This window comes from Petaurus breviceps, unplaced genomic scaffold, assembly GCF_028583685.1.
Source record: "Petaurus breviceps papuanus isolate PSGF00001 unplaced genomic scaffold, PetGlider_PUasm1.0 174, whole genome shotgun sequence".
In the NCBI taxonomy this organism is placed as follows: Eukaryota; Metazoa; Chordata; class Mammalia; order Diprotodontia; family Petauridae; genus Petaurus; species Petaurus breviceps.
Window position 1 is genome coordinate 65382806 of NW_027185761.1, and position 22746 is coordinate 65405551.

A 22746-nucleotide genomic window follows, 5' to 3' on the forward strand; every position below is an offset into this window, starting at 1 on the left:
CTCTCTGTCTCTCTCTCTCTCTGTCTCTCTCTCTCTCTGTCTCTCTCTCTCTCTGTCTCTCTCTCTCTCTCTGTCTCTCTCTCTCTGTCTGTCTGTCTGTCTGTCTCTCTGTCTGTCTGTCTCTCTCCCCCTCTCCCTCTCCCCCCTGCCCCCCCTTCTCCCCCCTTTTCCCCCGTGCTGGCTTTAAAGCCACCTCTCGATGTTATCTATACCTTGACTTTTGCTTTCCTAGGATATTACTCTATCAGCCACAGATGCAGCTGGAGAGTAGAAGGCAGGGCTTTCACTGTGTTCCATCAAACCAGTTTGCTGCTGGAAAGAGTGCCACATTTGTACTGAAAATGGTCTTCATTGCTTGCTTGGAACCCTGGTAGCTTCTGCCCTGCCTGGTGTGGGTTTGCATTCACCCAGGTCCTTTTCTCCCTTTGTTTATTCGGCCTGTGTGTGAGGAACCCTCAGCGTTGTGATTGGCTGGGGGAGGACAGGCTGTCTGGGCACATGCAGCAGTGTGGAAGAGTATTTGGACACGGCTCCCTTGCTGTCTTTGTCACAGTTGACATTCATTATTGATGGAAGTTTTAGAAATCGCGCGTGTGCCGGCTCCGTCGCCTGTAACCTAGCCTCCAGGCAGCGGCAGCGGCAGCAGCAGCGAGAGCGAGCCCTGGGCTGCCGGGGAGTAGTAGCACCTGTAGCCTTCAGCTGGGTGCCCAGCGGTCCTGGGCTCGGGGGACGCTGGGACGGCTGTCTGAGGTGCTGGATGATGGGAGGATGAACCGTCAGGCTTATTTCTATCGTGTCCCTCCACAGGAGCTGCACAGGAGGACCCAACTTCAGCCGGAACCGGCAAAGACGAAGGCTCTTCAGACTGTCATAGAAATGAAGGTAGGGGCTGGGCACTCTTGGCAGTGTCAACCAACTGGTGACGTTCGTGGGCACTTGAGATCGGAAAACGTGCACTGAGCCTAATCATTTGTCATAGCTCTTTGCCTCCACCCCAACAAACAAACAGTCTCAAGATAATGATTTGTTTTGATGTGGTCTTTTCCTATTTGTGATTCCTACAGCTACATTCCTTAGGGTTTCTTTCCTGTTTGTGTAAGGGTCACCCGCCTGAATTGGCTCCTCTGGCAAGCAACAGAAGTCATCAGAAACGGTTAACTATTTTCAAGAATTACATTTTAAGGAACTGAATACATCTACTTTCCCTACCCCACCCCCCAATTCAGTGACAAAAGCCCTTTGGAGAAACCAGAGTTTGCCAAGGAAGGCTTCTTTGTGCCCAACAGAAGGGTCATCAAGTGATTGAAATGACATTATCAGGAAAATAATTTTCATCCCAAAAGAGACATTTTCCCTACCGTGTGTGGGTGTGTTAACCTGAACACTATTTCTTAGTCAAGGTTGAAGATAATGATAGTTGAGATAGTATTTACAAATTTCCCCTCCTACATCTCCTTCCCTCCACTCAGTTGTGAAGGTAACAGAGGAATAATCTTAAAAAGCTCCTTAAGCTCTAAGGTGTGTTTGTATAGCAAGTATGATTAAATACTCAGCTGATACAAATTAGGAGCAATGAAACAACTAAGTTTTGTAAGCTGATTTAAATGAATGGAGCTCAGCTGCCTTTTAATTTTTATTTTATTTTTGTGTCTAGTAACCTGAAGTCTTTTCACTTGAAAGTGTTACTTTGAAAATGAAGCCTGGCCCAACTTGTAGGAAAGCTCTAAAGGTTATAGGAAACACACTGCCCACCCCTACTTCTGCACAGAATCCCATCAATATTCAGTGCATACACTCAGATTGTCTGTTCCAAAGACCCCAAGACCTAGAGAGGAATAAAAGACTCCCTACCATTGACCCTTGCACCCTCTTACCATCTATACAGATGAGTTTAGGATGTTATCTAGTCAGTGACAATGGCTTCAATCAAATATAGCTGCTGCAAAGACCTCTAGGTCTTTGGCCTGTAAGTCAGGGTAGAGAGGAGTTAGCCCATTGACTTGGTTAAACCATGGGCTTAGTTAAAATTGGCTTAAAACTAATACACATTATATTGCTCAGAATTTTTATAATTTGTTATCTTAGGAGAAGCAGTATTAAGTGGTGCCTAGGGAGCCAGTCCTGGTAGAGTCAGGAAAACTTGGGTTGAAGTTCAGCCTGTGGCATGTTGCAGCAATACAACAGAGTCACAGCTCTATATTTTAGTCTATAATCTCCTCGGTCCTCAGTTTCCTTATCTGTAAAAGGAAGGACTTGGACTGAATGGCCTGCAAGGTCCCTTTCGACCTTAATTCCATGAAGTTTTAAATGGATGTTTTCCAATTAATCTATTAGTCAAGCAACAAACCTTTTTTTTTCAGTTCTTGCTCCATGTCAGGCACTCTCCTAGGAAGCTGGTGAACCAAAATAAAAATAAGACAGTCTTTATAAGTTACAGACAAGTTGCATCAATGGATGGGAATTTCTATACTGGGTGTTCCCTATACCCATGAAATCACAGGAATCTAAAATGAGCAGTTTACCTGACCAAAAGAAGTTTTCAAAATCTCTGTCGAGAAAGTAAGTGCATCTGTGCCCCTGTGTGGAATATTGGAGGGCCGCTGGCTGATTCTCAAAAGTGAATGCTCTCCCAGCATTAGAGATGAACCTTTAGTGAAGAGAGTTTTATACATGCACTTGGTCCCCTTTATGATAGCTTTTGGCCATTTTTTAAAAAGGAAAACTAAGAGATGATGAGATTGGAGATTTAGAGTTGAAATAGACCTTTGATCTCTCACCTTAGTTTCTAGTCACTGCTTCTATCATTATAATTGTATGTCAAAGAGGGGACCCCTCCCCCCAATTCTTAAAGCCAGTAAGTGAAATCTTTCCAGGAAACTCAGTGGAATGACATGGAAGTCCATTTTCAGGGTGAGCACCGATCAACACATTTATCCATAGCCGGAAGCTGCCGGGTCGCTTTATGCATAGAGCTGGCAGTGTTCAGATAGTTGGGGTCCTTACTATGGCACTTCTTTCTGTGCTAGGCCATGGAGAAATCTGTCATTCATTAGCATTCCATTTCACCTCTTTAGGATGAGTTCTGTAGCAGGTTGTTAGAAGATAACCAGCCTCTCTGCATATTTCCTCAGTGCTCAGAAGCTCAAGCTTTGATTCGCTCTTGCACCACAAGTTCTGCTCCCTTTGGACTTGGAGGGGAAACAGATGAGGAGAGCTCAGATTCTAGAGCCAACTCCTAGGGACAATTTGGGCAAGGAGGCGGGTACAGAGTGAATGGAGCTTGCATGTCAGCAGTGGGGAGAGCACCTGGCTCTCTTTTGGATAAGACTTAAAAACTAAAGTTTCATGTTAACTTTTGGCCAAGGCTCAGAATTGGACAGACTTTTGCCAAAATTCCAAGTTATATAGCTTTAAAAAAAACAAGCAAGCAAAAAAAAAGTATCTGTGAAATACTGCTTTGGTTAACAATACTCTTTAATCCATACATTGATCCTCTAAATAGCTGCAGAACAACTTTTTGATTTCTTTCATCTGTTACCCATCAGGAAAAAAAGATAGCAGGTGTGATTCCATGAGTTCTTGCCCCAAATAAAGTCCTACTTGGAACCACTAAGAACAGTTTTTGTTCTTCACATCCAATGAGTTTCCTGTCTTACAGAGTTATTCTTTGTGGACAGATTCTCTGCACAGGTCTTGAAACTGCTAGATCCCCATGCAGAAAGCATTTATCAGTCTCTTGACTATAGAAATGTTATTACCCCAGGTAGACTCGATAGTTTTGTAACCATTTTGTTCAAGTCGCCTTAGTTAAGATGGAAGGACCTACTATGAATAAAGTTATTTATGGTTTATCTTCTTGCAGGGAAGACCATGTTTTAACTTTGATCGAGATTTGGTATGGCAGGTATGTTATGTATGGGTTTGCTCTAGAAAACTGCGTGTGTGTTTTAGAAAAAGTGTGTTGCCTCTGTAAATGTAGCTGTCTTTCTCTTTTTCTTCCTTTAGCGACTCACCTAAGTCTTTTTTTTTTTTTTTACACACGTTTCCTCTTTCTGTTGTTATAGGACATTATGGACTATTTAAAAAGCCAGTTCCTCCCCTCCCTTCCTGTCATGGAATCACAGAATCTGAGAACTGAAGGAGAGACCTCAGGGACCAGCTAGTCTAATTAGCACCTAAATAAAAATCCCTCCTCCAGCCTCCCTGGTGTGTCTTCCTCTAGCTTCAACTCAAAGGTGTCCAGTATGGAAAGGATGCTCGTCTGCCCTAAGGCAGCCCATTGCTACCTTTGGATAGCTCCAATTATTTTGAGCCGGTTTCCTTCTCCTCCCCCTTACATACAGCCTAATCAGGTTTGCAGATTCTGCCTTTTGCTCCTACTTCTGTTCTCAGGGGCCAAGCAGAAAAAAAAGCTAATCCCTCTGGAATCTGCAAACATATTGATTTTAACTTCTGATCATTGTAAACTCAGGACCTTGCTCCATGTGGGGTTAAGGGTAACAGCTCTCATGCCTGTATTTGACATTGTGAAAATGAAAGGCAAGAAATAGCAAAATGGTCAGGGTCTTGTCCAACTATTCTCTTTAAAGATAGTGAGAACCAAAGTCACCATTTCAGAAATAGCAGACTTCAGGTTCTATCAATCAGCCATTTTGTATCAATCAATCAAACATTTATAAAGTGCCTACTATGTGCCAGGTCCTCTGCTAACTCTTTTATGAGTAGGTGAGATTGCTTTTTGAGCACATGCTTATAGTACCCTCCTGGGGTCCTGGGAGAGTTGAGACTACAACGAAGCTCCTTCCAAGTTCTTTAAGGATGGAGGTTCGCTCTTGACTGATGGAGGCCCACTAGAATTAAACAACCCCAGAGAGTAGTTGCTGTACTTTACCAACAGAGAGTGTATTTTATTTGTAAAATTGGCAGCTAAATGGGTTAACTGAAATGAAAGGACCTATCCATGTACACACTCATGCTTTTGTTTCATGGTGTCAGATAATGAGAGCTGATCGGTGGGTCAGAGCTTGGCGAGAGACATCATTTTCCTAGGAACATACATCTAGAGTTGGGAGATAGTTTAGAGATGATCTAGCTCACCCCCTTATTTTTATAGATGAAGGCTCAGGCCCAGGGAGGGAAGTGATTGGCCCAAGGTCACACAAATAGAGTCAGATGTGGAGTTCTTTCCAAGGTCCTCTGGCTCCAATCCTGTGTCCTTTCCTTTACACCAGTCTTCAGTTTGAGAACCCAGCTAATTCAGCGCATACACACACACATACACACGTATATATGTATATATATATGCATATAATCTCTTGAGTAATATATTCCACAAATATATGTGCATATGTGCACATATGTATGTATGCATGCACATGGGCACATTATTCAACACATGCATGTCACTTACTAGCCATGTGACTCTGAGCAAGCTCTCAAGTGGGAATAACAATGGCATTTACCTCGCAGATTTGTTGTGAGCATCAGACAACAGATATGAAGCACTTTGTAAAGCTTGAGGTGCCCCATTGGAAACCCTGTCCCAACTTGCAAGAAGATCATTCATTCAATGGCAAGAATGTCATTGGCTGGTCCTAGAAGTTGCAATGATCACTTGTTCCTGAGATGCAACCTGGCCCAGCCAGAAGAGGCTCACGCAGTTCTGCCAGCCACATCTCCTTTGGAATGAGCCACCTTGATCTTTCTGTCACACAGACGCTGATGAGATAATCACAACTCATGCAGATTCTGGGCCCCCACGCCGAGCCATACAATGACAGTACATGAGTATGCACATAACTTGGGATCGTCTAAGGGGCAGGGCCTTGAGTGGAGAGTCAGCTGGCCTGGTTTCTGTGTCCTGATTTTAGCTCTGTCTCTCATTGTAGACATAATCTGAAAGATGTTGCCTGACTAATGTTGTTCTGTGATAACATCACTGAGGTATCATGTTCAACCATAAGCCATACATAGGATGGGCTTTGCCTTTGGGTGCTAGACTCTAGAGGGCATTCCTCTTGTTTCCAGCCCTTCAGCAGCACAGAAATGATTGAGCTTGGTAACTCGTTGGCTGGAACGATTAGTTAAATGGGAAGCTATCCAAGAGTGCTTCTGGTGACTACTCCAGGTGAACTCTGCTAGGCCTTGCTCCCTCCCTAGAGCAGCAGCCTTCTACTACCACTGGTAGCCTAGTGGTACCTTAGGGTCTCTTGCCTTCCCCAATCTTAGCACTGACTCTCCAGCCTATGACTGGAATTTGTCTTTAAAAAGTGATCTGTATACCTACTTAATGCTTCTTTCCCTGGGGATGACAAAAGCTAGTTAGAACTCCTGGTTAGCTGATAGCCTAAGATGCTTATTGATGCCTAGCCAATGAGCTGAACTATTTGCTTAAGTGAAGGTGGCTGTTAAAATCTGGATTTAAAAAATTTTGTTTTCTTGGCTTTAGTCATGGGTCCCAGGGTGGATGCTGAAGAGAGGCAGCCCTCTTTTCCCTGAGCGCTTCAGATAACTTAGTGCGGGCTATTTACTTAGGGAGTGTAATTTCCTTACTGGCTGTCAGGGGAGCCAAGATGGTTGGGGAGTCAACCACAAGGCTAATGTCAACTTCCCTCTCTAAATTTCCATCATGATGATGTGTTGTCACATGCCCCAGATGGAAAGTCATTGAGTTTCCCATCCGTCTGCCTGATGCCCTGTGGATTGGTCCTGCTTGGACTCAGTAGGCCCCTGTGTCAATTTTCATGGCCAAGCCAGTTTTGAACACAGATGCCTTTTCTGTGTCTCTCAGGATCAGAGGAGTTCAAGGCAGGATGGGTTGTGAGCAGAGGATTGGCCTCAGGGTCAAGAAGACGGGTTCAAGTCTAGCCTTTGGTATATACTAGTCTGTGATTTTGGGCAAGTAACGTCACTTCTGTGTCCAACACTAAGTCACAGATGAGGTGCCTCTCTGTTACTGCTGGGAGTTCTCCGCTGGACAAAGGAAAAAGGAAGGGTGAAGTGTCCAGAAAGAGAGCGATGGGAGTAGCAAAAAAGGGGAATTATCAGACAGGACAACTCTTCAATCTTTTCATGAAAAATACTGGTTTCAAAGTTTTATCTTTTCATGTTCCCTTCCCTCCACCCCCCAAAGCCATCAAGTGACTGCTTGAGACACAAAGGCTAGGGCGGCTCCTTAGACCCAAAGATGGGGAGAGGGGTAGAGGTGGGAAGTCATTCCTTGGGAGGGTGTGAGACCCACATGATGACTGCTTTCTCATCTGGAAGCCATGTGGACTCGGTCCTTCCTCCCTTCCTCTCCAGGATTATCCCTGCTTAGCTTTCTGATCTTCAGAGATGGACAGAAGCACAAAAGGAGTGTGGCCTCTAGGTGGCGGGGAACCTTCCCCTAAGGCCATGAAGACAGGTCTCTATTGGATCACCTCCCCCATCATTCCATCCACGGCAGCCAACCAACCAACACCATCATTGCATTGTGTTTTCCCAGGTGTCCTTGGGAGTCTGGCCTTTCTGGCCTTCTACAAGGCTCTGCTTGGACTCCCATTAGACCCTTATTAGTCCATTGCCTAGTTACGTGCCCTCGGTAGTCTCAGGTACGCCTAGGTAGGTATTCAGGGAATGCAACTGAGGCTATGGAGACTTTGTCATCATGGGCAATTTAACACGGGACCTCTCTCTATTCATGTAGATTATAAACCTTCTATGATTTCCTAGGTAGGTCCCAGGAATTGCTTGTAGCACCTGGAGATTAAGGCACTTAGGAAGCAGCACGAGCAGTAGAGACTATGCTACGGCCTCAGAGACAAGGAGATCTGAGTTCACATCCTGAGTCTCTTACAAGCTGTGTGACCTTGAGAAAGTCACTCCTCTCATTTTTCTCATCTGTTAAATGGGGAAAATAATGGCACTTATCTACTGTGGATTTTGTGAGGATGAAATGAAATTATATATGTGTGCATACATGTATACATACGTGCACACATGTGTATATGTTCTCACATGTGTTTATATACATAATACATATAATGGTTTCAAATCTTACAGTACCATATACATACGTGCAACATCACCCTTTATTGTTGTTATTATGACACTGGCCCCCTCAACTAAGAGATTTCAGAGATGAGAGCCGAGCCCAAGCCTTCCCTGCTCCCAGCTGAGGGTCCTTCCACTGTGCCGTGCTGACTTGACAGTGGAGAGGAGACCATTTTTTCTTAAATAAAACATAATTAGGATGTTTAGAAGGAATAGAACTAGAACACAGTGTGCCCTTAAGCCAGGCACTTAGCGTCCTATCGTTTGTTTCCATAAAAGGATGGACTCTTGAGACTTGTCTTTACACCTTGACGAGTAGTTTATGGAGCTCAGTTTGGGGGATTTCTTTGAGGTTGCTGGCAGCATGTATCCCTTTATGTGCTTTTCTCCTTCAGTCTTCATGTTCCTCATCATTTGATACTGTTGACCATTCTTTTTTTCTTGACATTCTGTCTCTTTTTAAGTTTCTCTCTCTCTCTCTCTCTCTCTTGTTTTTATATCACTTAAATCCCCCCTCCAGAGAACAGATCTTTTTTTTTTTGTGTGTGTGTGTCTTTTTGGAGGGAGGAAGGCAGGGAAATTGGGGTTAAGTGACTTGCCCAAGGTCACACAGCCAGTAAGTATTAAGTGTCTGAGGCTGGATTTGAACTCAGGTCCTCCTGATTCTAAAGCTGGTGCTCTATTCACTGCGCCACCTAGCTGCCCCTGGAGCAAATCTTTTTTATTTTATTTTATTGATTTTTTTGTTTACTTTTAGTTTACAAGATTCAATTCCACAATTCCTTGAGTTTCCAATTCTAATCCCTCCCTCCCCTCTCCCCCCATGGAGGCATACAATAAAGCATAGGATCTGCAAATACTTTTACATTAGACATTAGTCAGGTTATAAAGATGGATTGTATCAGATGGAATGAAAAATGGTAAAGAGGAAATAAAAACAAACAAGAAAAAGAAAAAGATCAGGTGGTTTGCTTCAATCTGGATTCAAACTCAGTTCTTTCTAGCTCTTTCTCTGGATGCACACATTTCTCTCCATCATGAGTCTTTTGGGATTGACTTATATCACCGCATTGCTGAGAAGAGTCCAGTCTATCAAAGTTGGTCATCACACATACATTGTTTCTGTAATTGTGTACAAATTTCTCCTGGTTCTACTCTTCTCACTCAGCATCAGTTCATATAAGCCTCTCCAGGTAAATATGAAGTCCATCTGCTCCTCATTTCTTATAGCACAATAGTATTCCATAACATGCATATACCACAACTTGTTCAGCCATTCCCCAATTGATGGGCACCCTCTTAATTTCCAATTCTTTGCTATCACAAAAAGAGCTGCTATAAATATTTTTGTACATATGGGTCTTCCTCCCACTTCTATGATCTCTTTGGGATATAATCCTAGAAGTGGTATTGCTGAGTCAAAGTGTATGAAATTATTTATAGCCCTTTGGGCATAATTCCAGATTGCTCTCCAGAAAGGCTGGATCAGTTCACAACTCCATCAGCAATGCATTAGTGTTCCAATTTGCCCATATCCTCTCCAGCATTTGTCATTTTCCTGTTTTGCCATCTTAGCCAATCTGACTGGTGAGATGTGGTACCTCAGAGTTGTTTTGATTTGCATTTCTCTAATCAATAGTGATTTAGAGCTTTTCTTCATATGCTTATAGATATCTTTAATTTCTTTCTCTGAAAACTGCCTGTTTATATATCCTTTGACCATTTATCAATTGGGGGCCCTGGAGCAAATCTTTAGAAAGATGAAAAAAGAAGAAAAAAAAGTTCAACAAAACTAACCAACATCTAGAAAAAGTATAAAGTTATAGACCCTGTTGCAAGGCCTTACTCCCTCACTTCTGCCCGAAGCAGGGCTGGGTAAGAGGGGCAGTATGCCGGCTTTCTGGGTTCCTTTAATTACTTTGATTCCTATTTATCTCTTTTACTGTATCTCATCATAGTTTGACTTTAGTGGTGAATTTAGTGTTTTTAAACTACAATCTGATTGATAGCTTTTGTTTGAATATGAACTACATTTTCCAATGTATTTCACCTCCCTCCTCTTGGTAAGCCATCCTTTGGAGCAAAGAAATAAAAAACAGGGAAAATTCCCTAAATGAACTAATATATTGAAAAAAATGTGGCAGTGTATACGATGTCCTACACCTACTGTCCCCTGCCTCTGCAGAGAAGCCGGGGGAGGGGTGTGATCCTGTTTCTTCTTTTGATCATTATAATTTTACAGCTTCCAGTTTCTCTCTGTCTTTCCATGGAGGGAAAGAAAGAAACATTCATTAAGCATTTACTCTGTGCCAGAAACAGTGCTATTTGCTGGGGATACAAGTGAAAGCAAAAGACAGTCCCTGTGCTCATGGAGCTTGAACTCTGACGAAAGGGAGCACGTAAAAGGGAGCAGAATGGAAGGATGGTGAAGAGGAGGCCCTCGGTGATGCAGTTCACAAAGTCAGGAACCCCCGGGGCCTGGAGGAGAACGAAGGCAGGGGTGCCTGGGCCCCTCACAAGATGGAGGCTCACCAATGGACAAGTCACCAGTAGATTGTGGTATGATGTAAAAAACAGTATTTTTATCTCTTTGAGTTAAACCATAATTCAATCTCCTTCAGTATTTGGGATTTTCCATCAACAAAAAATATTCGAGTTCTTTCTGCTTATAAAAGGCCAGTTTCTATCTTCTTATGCTACACTTCTTAATCTTTTCAAGGTCTGATGATTAAAAACAAAACATAAAAACCAGCTCACCACCCGTGATGAACCATGAATTTTGTTTTTCTAATGCATCTCATGCCAAACCTTTCCTTCTGCCTCTAGTGATTAACTTGGCCCCTTAGAAAAGTGGTTAGCCCCACACAATAAATCCTTCCAGAGACAGCCCAGCTCTACATGGCCAGAGCTTGTAGGTTTGGAAAGTTCTGCTCCCATCCACAGTAAGAGAGATTTTAAAAGGGAAGCCGACCAGAGCCTCTGTGGTGTCCAGTAATAATAGTTTCATGTTTTATTCTAAGTAGAGGGTAATATAATTATGCAGGGACATTTCCTTCTCATTGGATCATGTCTTCTTTAGACTAAATTGACCCTTTTTGGGTCACTTGTCTTCTGCCATGTCCCTGGACTGATGCACTGTAGAAGCTCTTGGTGGGCACTTTGAGGGTCCTTTGTTAAAATGGAAAGAAAAAGAGATTGGCATTCATGTTTCATAATGGATTACTGATTGCTTCTTAGTACATGTGGAAGGAGAGTACGTGGTAACGCCCAGCAACGGCCCAGCTGTCACAGCCGATGACTCAGTTGTATTGCCTTTCTGATTTCCCGCCTACTCCCTCCCTCCCTCCTTCCCCCACAGTGTTCCACTGTTCCTAGAGAGGAACAAAATCTGTTTCTCAGTTGCTTAACACTCTATCATGTTTGATGTTCAAGAGGAGAAGTAATGCACCCAATAGGGAAAAGAGGGTTCCCAAAGTCCTTCTCAGTGGTGGCATTCATGTACATGTCTGTATCTGTTTTATGGAGACACACACGAGCCATGCAATGACAGTACATGAGTATGCACATAACTTGGGATTGTGTTTGCAGTTTGTTTTTTAAATATTTATTTGAACTCAACAGGACAGTAACAAAAAAGTCATTTGCTTTCTTTTCACTTTGGGAAATTTTTCTCCTGTTAATTTATCTAGAATTTTGTTGTTGTTCTGATCATTACCGTCATTATTTATGTCGTAATAAAACCATCAGTCATTTCCAAGATTTACAAAGCATTTTCCTATCAATAACCCTGTGAGATCGTATAAATATCTTCTCCCATTTTATTGATGATGGAATTGAGGTTCTATATGACTATATGTGTGTATATATATGAATATATGTGCATACATGTATGTATATATATAAATATAAATTGGTGATATGTAGCAAGGTAGGGAATTCCTCATAAATAAATCCCTCTGACAGTATAGATCAGCAACTCCTCTATAATTTATGATTTTTAGACTCTCCAAATGAAATATAGCATTAATTTTGGGAGATCTGAGGCTGAACATCCCCAGACTGGCCAAACATAATTTATTTAACCTCTTGGAGTCTCTCCTCCTCAGTAAAGTTGAGATAATGATATTTTTATTGCCTCCCTCCCTGGCCCATTGTGGGGAAAAGATTTTATAAACTCCTTTTCCCTCTCCTACCATGTTACCACCTTGGAGAATCATGTACCCTGAGGCCCTCCTCTCCTGGTTGGACATTCTCTTCCCAGAAGCACCATTTGGGGGGTGGCAGAGACAGACAGAGAGACAGACAGACAGAGAGAGAGAGAGAGACAAAGACAGACAGACACAAGCAGGCACTGGGGCTAGAGCAGAGGGGTCTAGAGGGAGGGTCCAGGCATGAATAAGGTAAAGCCTATCTGAAGTCTTTCCTACAGCTATAATCAAAGCCTCCATTTCTTTCGGTATCCTGGATTATAATCCACTGGTCTACATTGCTTTTAATTTAGGAAGGTACTCTTTCACTATATTTTCATTTATCTTAGGTATCACTTGTAAGGGCAGCTAGGTGGTACAGTGGATAGAGTCCTGGGTTGGAGTCAGGAAGACCTGAGTTCAAATCACACCTCAGACACTAGCTATATGATCCTGGCCAAATCACCTAATCCTGTTTGCCTCAGTTTCCTCATCTGTAAAATGAGCTGGAGAGGGAAATGGCAAAACCACTCCAGTATCTGTGCCAAGAAAACCTCAAATGGGGTCACAGAGTCAAAAATGACTGAAAGGACCCAATAATAACAAAATCATTTCCCTGTTGTCTATTCCTGCCCTTTGCTTCTGAGGCCAAGAATAATGCTCCTTAGAAGAGAACAAAACAGACTAGAAATTGAACAGTTTTATCTCATCATCATCATCAGTGAACTCATCCTCCCTGAGAAGATGTCTAGTCTCTTCTTTCATCATCTTTGATGGGTTGAAATCTTTGCCCACAATGGGTGAGATGAGGGCTCCATTGAAGACAGAAAACAACTGGAATGATGGAACAAGAAATAAAAAAGTTGGGGTTGGGGGAGGGGGAACGTGTGAAAATGTCTCATACACGGAGGACTCAACCTGGGACGTCCAGTCTTCAGGCTCTTGATGTTCTTTTTACTCTTTTTACTGTTCTTTTGCTTGTAGAAGCCAATCTTTCTAACAATTTCCTCCGAACTACCTCATTGATCACCTTAAATTCAGATCTTCCTTAGCAAAGTGAAGGAAAGTAATCATCCAGATAGATTGAGGAGGGGAAAGGCCTTACATTGACTTCTGAATATCCCCAAAATGATATTCATTCTGTAAGGGACTTTTTTAGCTAAGACAAAAAGGCTGTTGGTTTGTAGATTCACTCATTATAACTGACAGAGACTATAAAAATGAAGTGAGAAAAATATCTCAAACAAATAGTACAATAGACTGAGATGTATTGGGACCAAAAAAATTTACAGAAAAGATCATCTACTCAACATTTTTTTTTGTTGGACTACTGAAGTTTAGTGATGATGATGATGATAGAATAGTAAGCATCTTAAGACAGGACCCCTGTATTTATTAGTTTTGTGACCTTAGGCAAGTTGTCTAATCTCACTGTATCTCAGTTTCCTTGTCTATAACATGACAATAATGATCCTTCTGCCATTTACCTCCTAAAGTTGTTGGGCAGATCAGATGTGCCAACATATGTAAGTATTTTTAGCTGCTTGGTTCAGTGTATAATGCAGTGTCTCATGGACTTGTGATAATGTTCTTTGGTTAACAATAGAGGGTTGGATTTGGAATCAGAAATACCTGAGTTCAAATCCTGAATCACACATTAACTAGCTGTGTGACTGAGGGCAGATCATTTAATTCCTATGGGGTTATTTGGTGCCATTTTAGAATCCCAAAGTTGCCATTCAGTATGTCTAGCAGTGTCTTTTTCAGAAGCTGTTATAAGCTACAGCTTTTGGGGGCACATCCCACTACCAGCCTTGATGGGAAGTTCAAGTTTTCTGATCTTTAAAATTCACCAAGTCTTCAAAGGAAGAGAGGAGGGAGAGCTCCATTCCTCCCCTTATTCTTGACCATAACTAGATTGGCTTTTAGCTAAAATATTGCTTCTGGAATGCTCAATTGTGAATCAGCTTTCTATGCTATATATAGGCTCAGAGGTATGTCTGAGTCTTTCATTGAATACAAACATATCTGCCATGTGGCTCATCTGATTTCATCCATTGATCAAAATATTTCATTCTTCCAAGTTAATTAAGGACTTGCTCACATCTGGTTTATTCTTTTGATTGATTGGTTGATTCTGTAGAGATATCTGGGCTTTCTGTAGTTACATTCATTGGGGGAGGAGAGTGCATCCTCCTTACAGATGCCAGTAGGTCTCAGGAAAGAGGGTCCTCAGTGTTTGAGGTTAAGCAGATGAAGGAGGTGGCTTTCTACATATTAGCAGAGCAGGAACTTCCTGTTTCAAAATTTCCTTCTTCCTTGGAAAAGTGGGAGTGCAGATCTTCATGAACTTCAGGTCTTGCAGAGCTTATGGAATGAAGAAGAGATGAGTTATAGGTACAGGGACTAGTGTGTAGTGTATCCCCAAAGCTTTAGTGCCCTTTTTTAAAAAAGAAATTGGGGTTAAGTAACTTGCTCAAGGTTACATGGCCAGTTATTTTGTGTGGGTGCCAAGCATCTGAGGCCGGAACCGATCCTGGGTCTCCCGACGCCGGGGCCGGCACTCTTACTCACTGCACCACCTGGCTGCCCCACTTTAGTGCCCTTCTAATGGAGCTAATAGTTCAAAACTAAACTAAGACTTTTAGAGCATGATGTATGACCTAACACAGCAATATTTTAGTAGTTTCTCTCATCTTAATGACTTTAGTGGCTAAAAAGAAATCTTTAACTCCTAATTCCTCAAAATGAGATGGATAGGAGAATTAGTTCCAGTAGCCACCATTTTCTTTGCCTCCCATTTCAGGAGCTACATTTCCATCAGTGCTGCTTGGCTTTCCTGGCCATTTCCCTATTTGTCCAAGTACAAAGGTCATTGTCTTTTGAACCTGAGGTCTCCTTTGTCTTCTTTATCTCCCACTCTCGGAAGGAACTGAAATAACTTTCTCACATTTCTTTCCTGCTGGGCACAAGACTTCCTGTAGATTGCCAGGGTCGATTTCTGCTTTCTTTGATGCCGTCTTTCTAAATGGGGATGGGATTATTACCAAGAAAGCATATCCTTCCTGAAGTGTCTCCTACAATACCCATTCTTTCTAGCTTGAGATAATGTGTAACACCTGTGGCTAAATAAAAAATGAAAAGGATGTTCGTTAGTTTAGGAAAATTGTCCTAAATCCAAAGCCATCTCACAAATTTGCTTTTTACTCCCTGGTAGAATTCAGTTTCCAAAGGGAAGATAACAATAAGTCTTTCCTCAGTTATGGGACTTAGCTTTCAACCTGTTCTGGGATTTCTTTGGTCCAGTATGATTCCCAATAGCCCAGTGAAAAACTCTATGTAACTCCTTTCAAAGATGGCATTTTCATTAATTGCTGACTCCTCATGTACTGATGGAAAGCCAAATTTGTAACAGTCAATCATCATAAGCCAACTGTTTCTATACCCATTGGTGACAAATTGAAGATGTCAAAAAGGCACAGAATGTGAAGAACCTGTGATCACATTTTAACAGAGTGAACAGAAGCATTTGTTGTAACCTCAGACTCATTATGAGGGCGTGAAGGCTTTGGGATTGAGCTTAGGAAGAGTAGAGCATTTGGGGACCCTGCTTGTGTCCCCATTGAAACAAACTCTTTTTGCCCAACTTTTACACAGTGAAATTCACTCCTGGATACTTGACATGTATATTTCAGGAACCAGCATACTGGTAAACAGAGGCACAACTTAGATACCATTTCCTACATAAGGCCTTTCCTGATCCTGCCTCCTGCTTCCCAACTCATCATGAAATGACATGGTGTAGGATTTGTCTTGTACATATCGTTTTTTTTTGATGGAATGTCAGCTCCTTCCAAGTCTAAGTTCTAAGAACCCAGCTGAGTACCTGGCATACAGTAGGTGTTTAATGAACCTTTGTGGTTAGAATGATCTTCATTCTATGCTCTTTCATGTGGTGATAGATGCCATCTCATCAGCTCCCACAGATTCAATGATCATTTCCGAAGATGACTCCCATGTCTATAGCCAACTCTACTCTCTCCTGAGCTCCAGGCCTATGTTACCAACTCTCATTGAGAACTCTTTAACTGAATAGTGTAGGCCTTTCGACTCAACATGCCCCAAACACAACTCATTCCCCCTCTAAACCCTCTTTCCTTCCCATTTTCCCTATGGTCATCAAGGGAACCATTATCTTCTCAGTCAATTAGGCTCATGATCATGGCGTCGTCTTCCATTACTGATTTTCCTAAGCCTGTGTACCCAAGCTGTCGCAAAATTTTGTTATATTTCTCTATGACATCTCCCGTGTAGGTCCCCTTCTCTCCTCTGATGCCAGGCCACCATCGCTTCCTCATGCCTAGATGGGCCCCAGCCTCCTCAGGTCTCTCCTTGTTCTGGCCTGTCATTCCCTAAGGTGCCAAAGTAATTTTGCTAAAGGAAAAGGCCCAGCTATGTCACGTCCCCTGCCCCTACCCCACTCAGTAAATTCTAGTGACTCCCTATTGTGTCTGGGATCAGATATAAAATCCTTCATTGGGCCTTTAAAGCTCTTCAAAACTTGGCTTCTTCAGACCTTTCAGACTTTTTACACATTATTCCCTTTCCCATATGCTTTAATTCATCATTGTTAGCCTCCTCATTGTTCCCACTCTATGTCTTTTTCACTGGCTTATCCCCAAAGCCTGAAATTCTCCCCCTCCCCATATTCTTCATTAGTAAAACTCAGCTGACACCTCCCCTTCTTCGAGAATCCCTGCTTGGTAGGGCCACCCCTATCACTTCCCATCCATTTGCTTCCCATTCATTTGTTTCTTATCCACTCTCCCTATAGGTTGTACGAATTTAGTTACACATTTACTCTCCCTTAGAATATAGGGGGGAGGCATTGTTTTGGCTTTTTAGCATTCTGTGCATAGCTGGTGCTTAATAAATGTTTGTTGATTGACTGATTGAACCCAACAGCATAAAATGTATTTTGGAAGTTATGTGGGAGAGGACTAATTATTTGGCAGCACTGTGCTGCTTTTAGAATTAGGAGATCTGGATTCAAATCCAGGCCCAGCTGCTTTCTGGATACAGGACCTTGTATGACTCAATTACTTCTCAGGGCCTCAGTTTTCTCATTTGGAAAATGGGGACAATAATACTTCTTTCTAAGATGGTGGTAGGAGCAGAGACTTGGAACTAGAAAGGGGACCTTTGAGGCCTTCGATTCTATTTCTCTGAATTCCTCTTGGGTGTTGTTGTTATATAGAGATGCTGTTCCTTTGATAAATTTTATTTTGTAGGCAGCAACCTAAGAAGCTTCCAATTCTCTAAATTAGCTTCTCTGCTGATTCCCTAGGGTTTTCTAAGTAAAGCAAGACGCCATCTGCAAAGAGGGATACGCTTGTCTCTTCTCTGCCTGTCTTTAATTTCTTACTCTTGCCCTGTTGCTATTGCAGGCATCTCTAGAACAATATAAAATAATAGTGTGGAGAGTCAACGTCCTTGATTTCCTTTTCTATTCATGGAGAAAGTTGCTAGTTTGTCCTCATTGCATAAGATGCTTGCTTTTGGCTTTAGACGGATACTTTTCATGATATTGGAAAAGCTCCTTCCTTCCTTCCTTCCCTATGTTTTGTAGGGTTTTCAGCATAAATGAGCACTGTCCTTTGCCAAAGGCTTTTTCTGAGTCTATTGGGGTCATCTATTCCTCTCCATCCCCCTGTTTTACAGATGGAGAAATTGACGACCAAAGCAATCATAGATTTAGGGCTGAAAGATACCATAGGATGGGGAAGCTGAATCTCAGTATTGTGCCTGTATTTACATAGCTTATAAGTGTCAGAAGCTGCTTTTGAACCCAAATCTTCCTAACTCCAAGTCAAATCCTATATCTACTATAGCCCCTTGCCTCTGAGGGATGATTTAGGGCCATAATACATGTAGATAGAGCTATTTTAAATGTTAAAGAGCTGTATAAATGATGGTTCATTATTATAATTCCTCTTCTTCCTAATAGTAGTAATCCTGAAAATGTTCAAATTCATTTAATTTCTTGAAAAGTTCTTTTTCTTCCCATGAATAAACTGTCAGCAAATCATTGGTGATTATACTTTTCCAGTCAGTAAACATTTATTAAGCACCTCCTGTGTGCTGGGCATGTGCTAAGCCCTGGAGAGAGACAAAAGATGTCCCTGCTCTCAAGGAGCCTATAATCTAATGGAGACAACAAGAAAACAAGTCTTTACAAGCAAACTACATACCAGAAAATTGGGAATAATTAGAAGAGGAAAGGTTAATGGGCTAGCAAGTTTAACTAGATTCATCACCATCAGAGCAGCCACCAAGTTGTATTCATTGCTGTGGGCTTAGGAATGACTTAGAGCTTGGAGGAAGTTGGGCAGTTGATTTTTATCTGTATTCATGCTCCAACCCAAATTAAATATCTGGAATCTGTGCAGTGGATCGTTCAGCTTGTTAATTTAATTATTCAAGGGGCCACCAGCTTCAAGGAGACTCTCTGGGGTGTATTTGTCTTGAAAGTTTGGTCTGAGTATAGCTCCTAAGTCTTGGGGAAATTTGGAGTCATTTCTTTGCTTTGTTTCCTGAGTAAGGAAATAATATCGTCTGTCCCATTGGATTGGAAGGTCCTGGGGGGCAGTGACTGTTTCTGGCCTTCTTTACAGACTGAACCCTGGCGCACAGGGACCAGTTATTGGATCTGGGATTTCACAGGGACAGAGAATTCTCAGATAAGGAAACTTCTCCCAGCAGAGGGTGGTCCCATCTTTGCAATTTATCATTTTGGAGAGTTAACTAGAACACAGAGAAGTCAAGTGCCTTATCTTGGGTCATACAGCTAATGTGTATTTAGTAGTGGGGGCATGAACTTAGGTCTCCCTTCATCAAGGCTAACTGTCTCTGGCTCTATCTCTCTGTCTGTGCTGTGCCATTCTTTCTCTATGAATAAATGCTTGATTGATTTTCAAAAAACTTCATAAATGACCATTTGTTTATCAAGTTAACCAGAAATGTAATTATCACAGTTTTTGGCCTCTCGTGATGTTTTTACCATGATATACACATAGTACTTGCTTATTGAGGGACTTTTAATTTTTTGCACTGAATCAATTGATTGGACTCAAAGTTAGCAAAGGTTACCATGTTCTTTCATCCTGGGAAAAACAGGTCCCTGTCATCATCGGTACTCATGTTTAATGTGTGACATTTCCATTCACAGTAAAGTTCTGTTTGATCACTGACTCTCAGAGTTGGCAGGAACCACCAAGACCATCTCCACCAACTTGGGACAAGCAGCATTCCTGTCTGTGTCACTAAAAAGGGTCACTTTGGAAGTTACAGGCTTTGGAAGGAGACATCCGTTGTGCATCGATTCATTACCTTCTTGGACAAGCTGTTTTACTTTTGGCTACCCCACCTTTGTATGTCAAACCTTGATCGGCTAATAAGCATTTATTGAGCGTCTGCTGTGTCAGACGCTGTGCTAAGTGCCATGGATACAGAGAAAAGTGAAAGATGGCTCTTGCCCTCAAGGAGCTCACAGTCTGATGGGAAAGACAACATGGCGACAGCTTGGTTTAAACAAGATGTGCGCCAATAGAATCAACAGAGGGAAGGAAGGAACTCACATTGCAAAGGATTCGGGAAAAACTTCTTGTAGAAGGTTGTATTTACCTGGAACTTAAAGGAAGCCATCCCTTAATCCTTGTTCTGTCCTCTAGAACTGAGAAGAACAAATTGAATTTCTCATCCACATTACAGAACTTTAAATTCTTGAAGGGGGCAGTCCTGTCCTTGGAAATCCTCTTTTTCCCCCAGGCTAAAACTCTTTAATCAGTTGACCCTTTAATGATCTGTGGCCCTCATGCTATTCTTGGTGTCCTCTCCTAAATGTGTTCCAAATCACTTAATAAAGCACTTGATAAACAGTAGGCACTTAATAAATGTTTGTAGACTTGACTTCTGAGAGTATTGAGAAACACCTTGGTTAGAACAAATAGGACCTTGCCCTCAAGTCATGATGACTGGAAATCTACTCCATTCTTAAATAATTATTGGTTATGTGACCCTGGACAATTTGCACTAACCCTCTTACTCCATATCAACCTGTGTTTCCTCATTGATGAAATGGGGAAAATAACAGTACCCATCTCACCAGGCTGTTGTGAGGATCATATTAGATTATGCATGTAAAATCCTTTGAAAACCTTCAAGTACTCAATGGACTATTATTATCATTAACACTTTTTCCAGCTGTCAATATCTTTCCTAAAATGTGTCTAGAACTGAACTGCTTAAGATGTTGTCTTACTAGGACAAAGACTAGCCAAATGTTGACACCCCTCATTCTTGATAGTGTTCCTCTTTTAATGTTAGACTAGGATGTCAATAGCTTTATTGGATGTCATGTTACTATCGGCTGTTCATTAGTATTGAGTTTATGGTCCACTGAAATCCCCAGATCTTTTTCACTTGAGCTGCTCTTCAGTTCTACCTTTAATGTTGATATTTTTTTAAACTAAGTATAGAACTTTACACTTATCCCTCATAATTTCCATCTCATTAAATTCTGTTTCTCATTCTAGCCTTATAGATCTTTTTGGACAGTCTCACCCATCATGACACCTCTTTTTTCCCCACTTCATAACATTTTCAAATTTGGCAAGAATGTCTTCATCCAAGTCAGTGATAAAAATGATACATAGCATAGGGCCAAATGTAGATCTCTGGAATACTTCACCAGAGACATCCCCCCAAGATGACAATGAAGCTACTCTTTGGGTCCTGTCATTCTCCCATTTGCTAATCTACCTGATGTTTCTTCCACATTCCATGAGGCAGTCTATTAAATGGTTTATAAAAGTCCAGGTATAATATGTCTTCATCATTTCTTAGATTTGACTGGTTGCTTGGTTTAAAAAAAGGGGGGAGTGTATTCATGTGGCAAGACCTATTCTTGATGAAGTCATGCTGACTTTTAATGATTGCTATTTCCCTTTTGAAATGTTCACAAATCACACTTTTAATAATGTGCTATATACTTTTTATAGAAGCAGAGATGAAACTCACTTGCACATCAGTGGCAGACTCTACTAGTAGTCATCCCTTTGTGGAAAATCAGGAAATTTGGTCTTAAATCTTGGAACCCAGGACCTGTTATTTATGTCTTCCCAAGATTCCTAACTCTAGATCAGTGATCATATCAACTAGCTCTTTCTGAATGTTGGGGTGTAATGGATCCAGGGCTTGAGGACTGGCACTCTGGAAGATGTAGGTGTTCTCTGGACATGACTCATCTCTGGTTTTGACTCCCTGTTAACTCTTGGGGTTCCATTTTTCTATTTCAAAAGATGGTAATTCTCTTTAGAATTGAAAGCAGAGGAAAATAATGACTGTTGTTCATTAGCATAACCCCACCCACTCAGTTCCTTATCTGTAAAATGAGCTGGAGAAGGAAATGCAAAGCACTCCAGTGTCTTTGTCAAGAAAACCTCAAATGGGGTCACGAGGAGCCAGGCATCTGAACAACAAAATACCCACTCAAAGCAGTGGGCTTGGTGCTGCCATGGTGCCTATTTTGGCCTCTTCCCCCTTCCCTCCTTCCCAATTTACTAAAAAGCAAAATCCTTTGAGGGACCTGAGAGCTGCTCTCGAGCCTCCCCTCACACTCCTTACACTCTCCCCCAGAGGACTATGGTTCTTTTCTTCTTCCTTTGTTTCTGCATTCTTTGCATGTGTCTTGAATGCTTTGTTGATGAGCTGCATGGGCCACCACCTTTGACCCCTTAGACAACTTTCCTTTTCAGGCTGATGACACAGATCTTCCCTTCGTGTATTTTAGGTTCTAGTCAGGTTTATTTTCTGTTCTTGACACAGAACTTTCCACCTCCTCCTTCTGTTTGCACAGACTGTCCCCATGTCTGGGATGTCCCATCTCATTATTTGTCTGTTAAAATCCCTTTTTTCCTGTGAAGTTTAGCTCAAGTACCTTCTACTTGATGTACAGTTTGAGATGCATAGTAGGTACTTAATAAGTCCTGTGTTTGATTGGTTATTGAAGGAAATCTTATTAATATTAATATCTTATTGATTCTGATTCTGGCCCAGACCATGTGCCGGCAGAAGCTTAGTCGAAGTCTCCCATCATTTTCACAAGTTGATCGATATCACGCCTCTAGTCCAGGCTTAGAACCTGTTTCCAGGTCTCTGCAAAGTGTTTCTGTCCTTAGAGCATCAGTAACATTTAATCCAGATGCCATCTTGATCCGTCTCAGTGCACTTGACTTTCAGCTTATTCCAGAGCCAAATTCCAAACATGCCTTCTACAGTTGGACAAAACTTGGGAACTATATCCAAAATTGTAAAACTTTTGACATCAATAGTGCCAGGCAGTATGACATAGATATAGAGGGAAGTACTGGGCTTGGGAGTTAGGAACACCGGGGTTCGTATCTTGACTCTGGCACTTGTGAGACAGGGAGCTGAAAGGGAAAGAGCCTGACTCTGGGTCAGAGGA

General features: G+C 41.9%; 1 protein-coding gene across 1 annotated transcript in view; it reads left to right on the forward strand.

The window, feature by feature from the left end:
• The window catches only part of ERC2 (ELKS/RAB6-interacting/CAST family member 2), a 1053591-nt gene that overhangs the window by 255744 nt on the left and 775101 nt on the right, over positions 1 to 22746 (forward strand). Inside the window, exon 4 of the mRNA XM_069084575.1 lies at positions 808 to 882. Within this exon, the coding sequence (XP_068940676.1) occupies positions 808 to 882 (75 nt within the window). The remainder of the gene's footprint in view (positions 1 to 807; positions 883 to 22746) is intronic.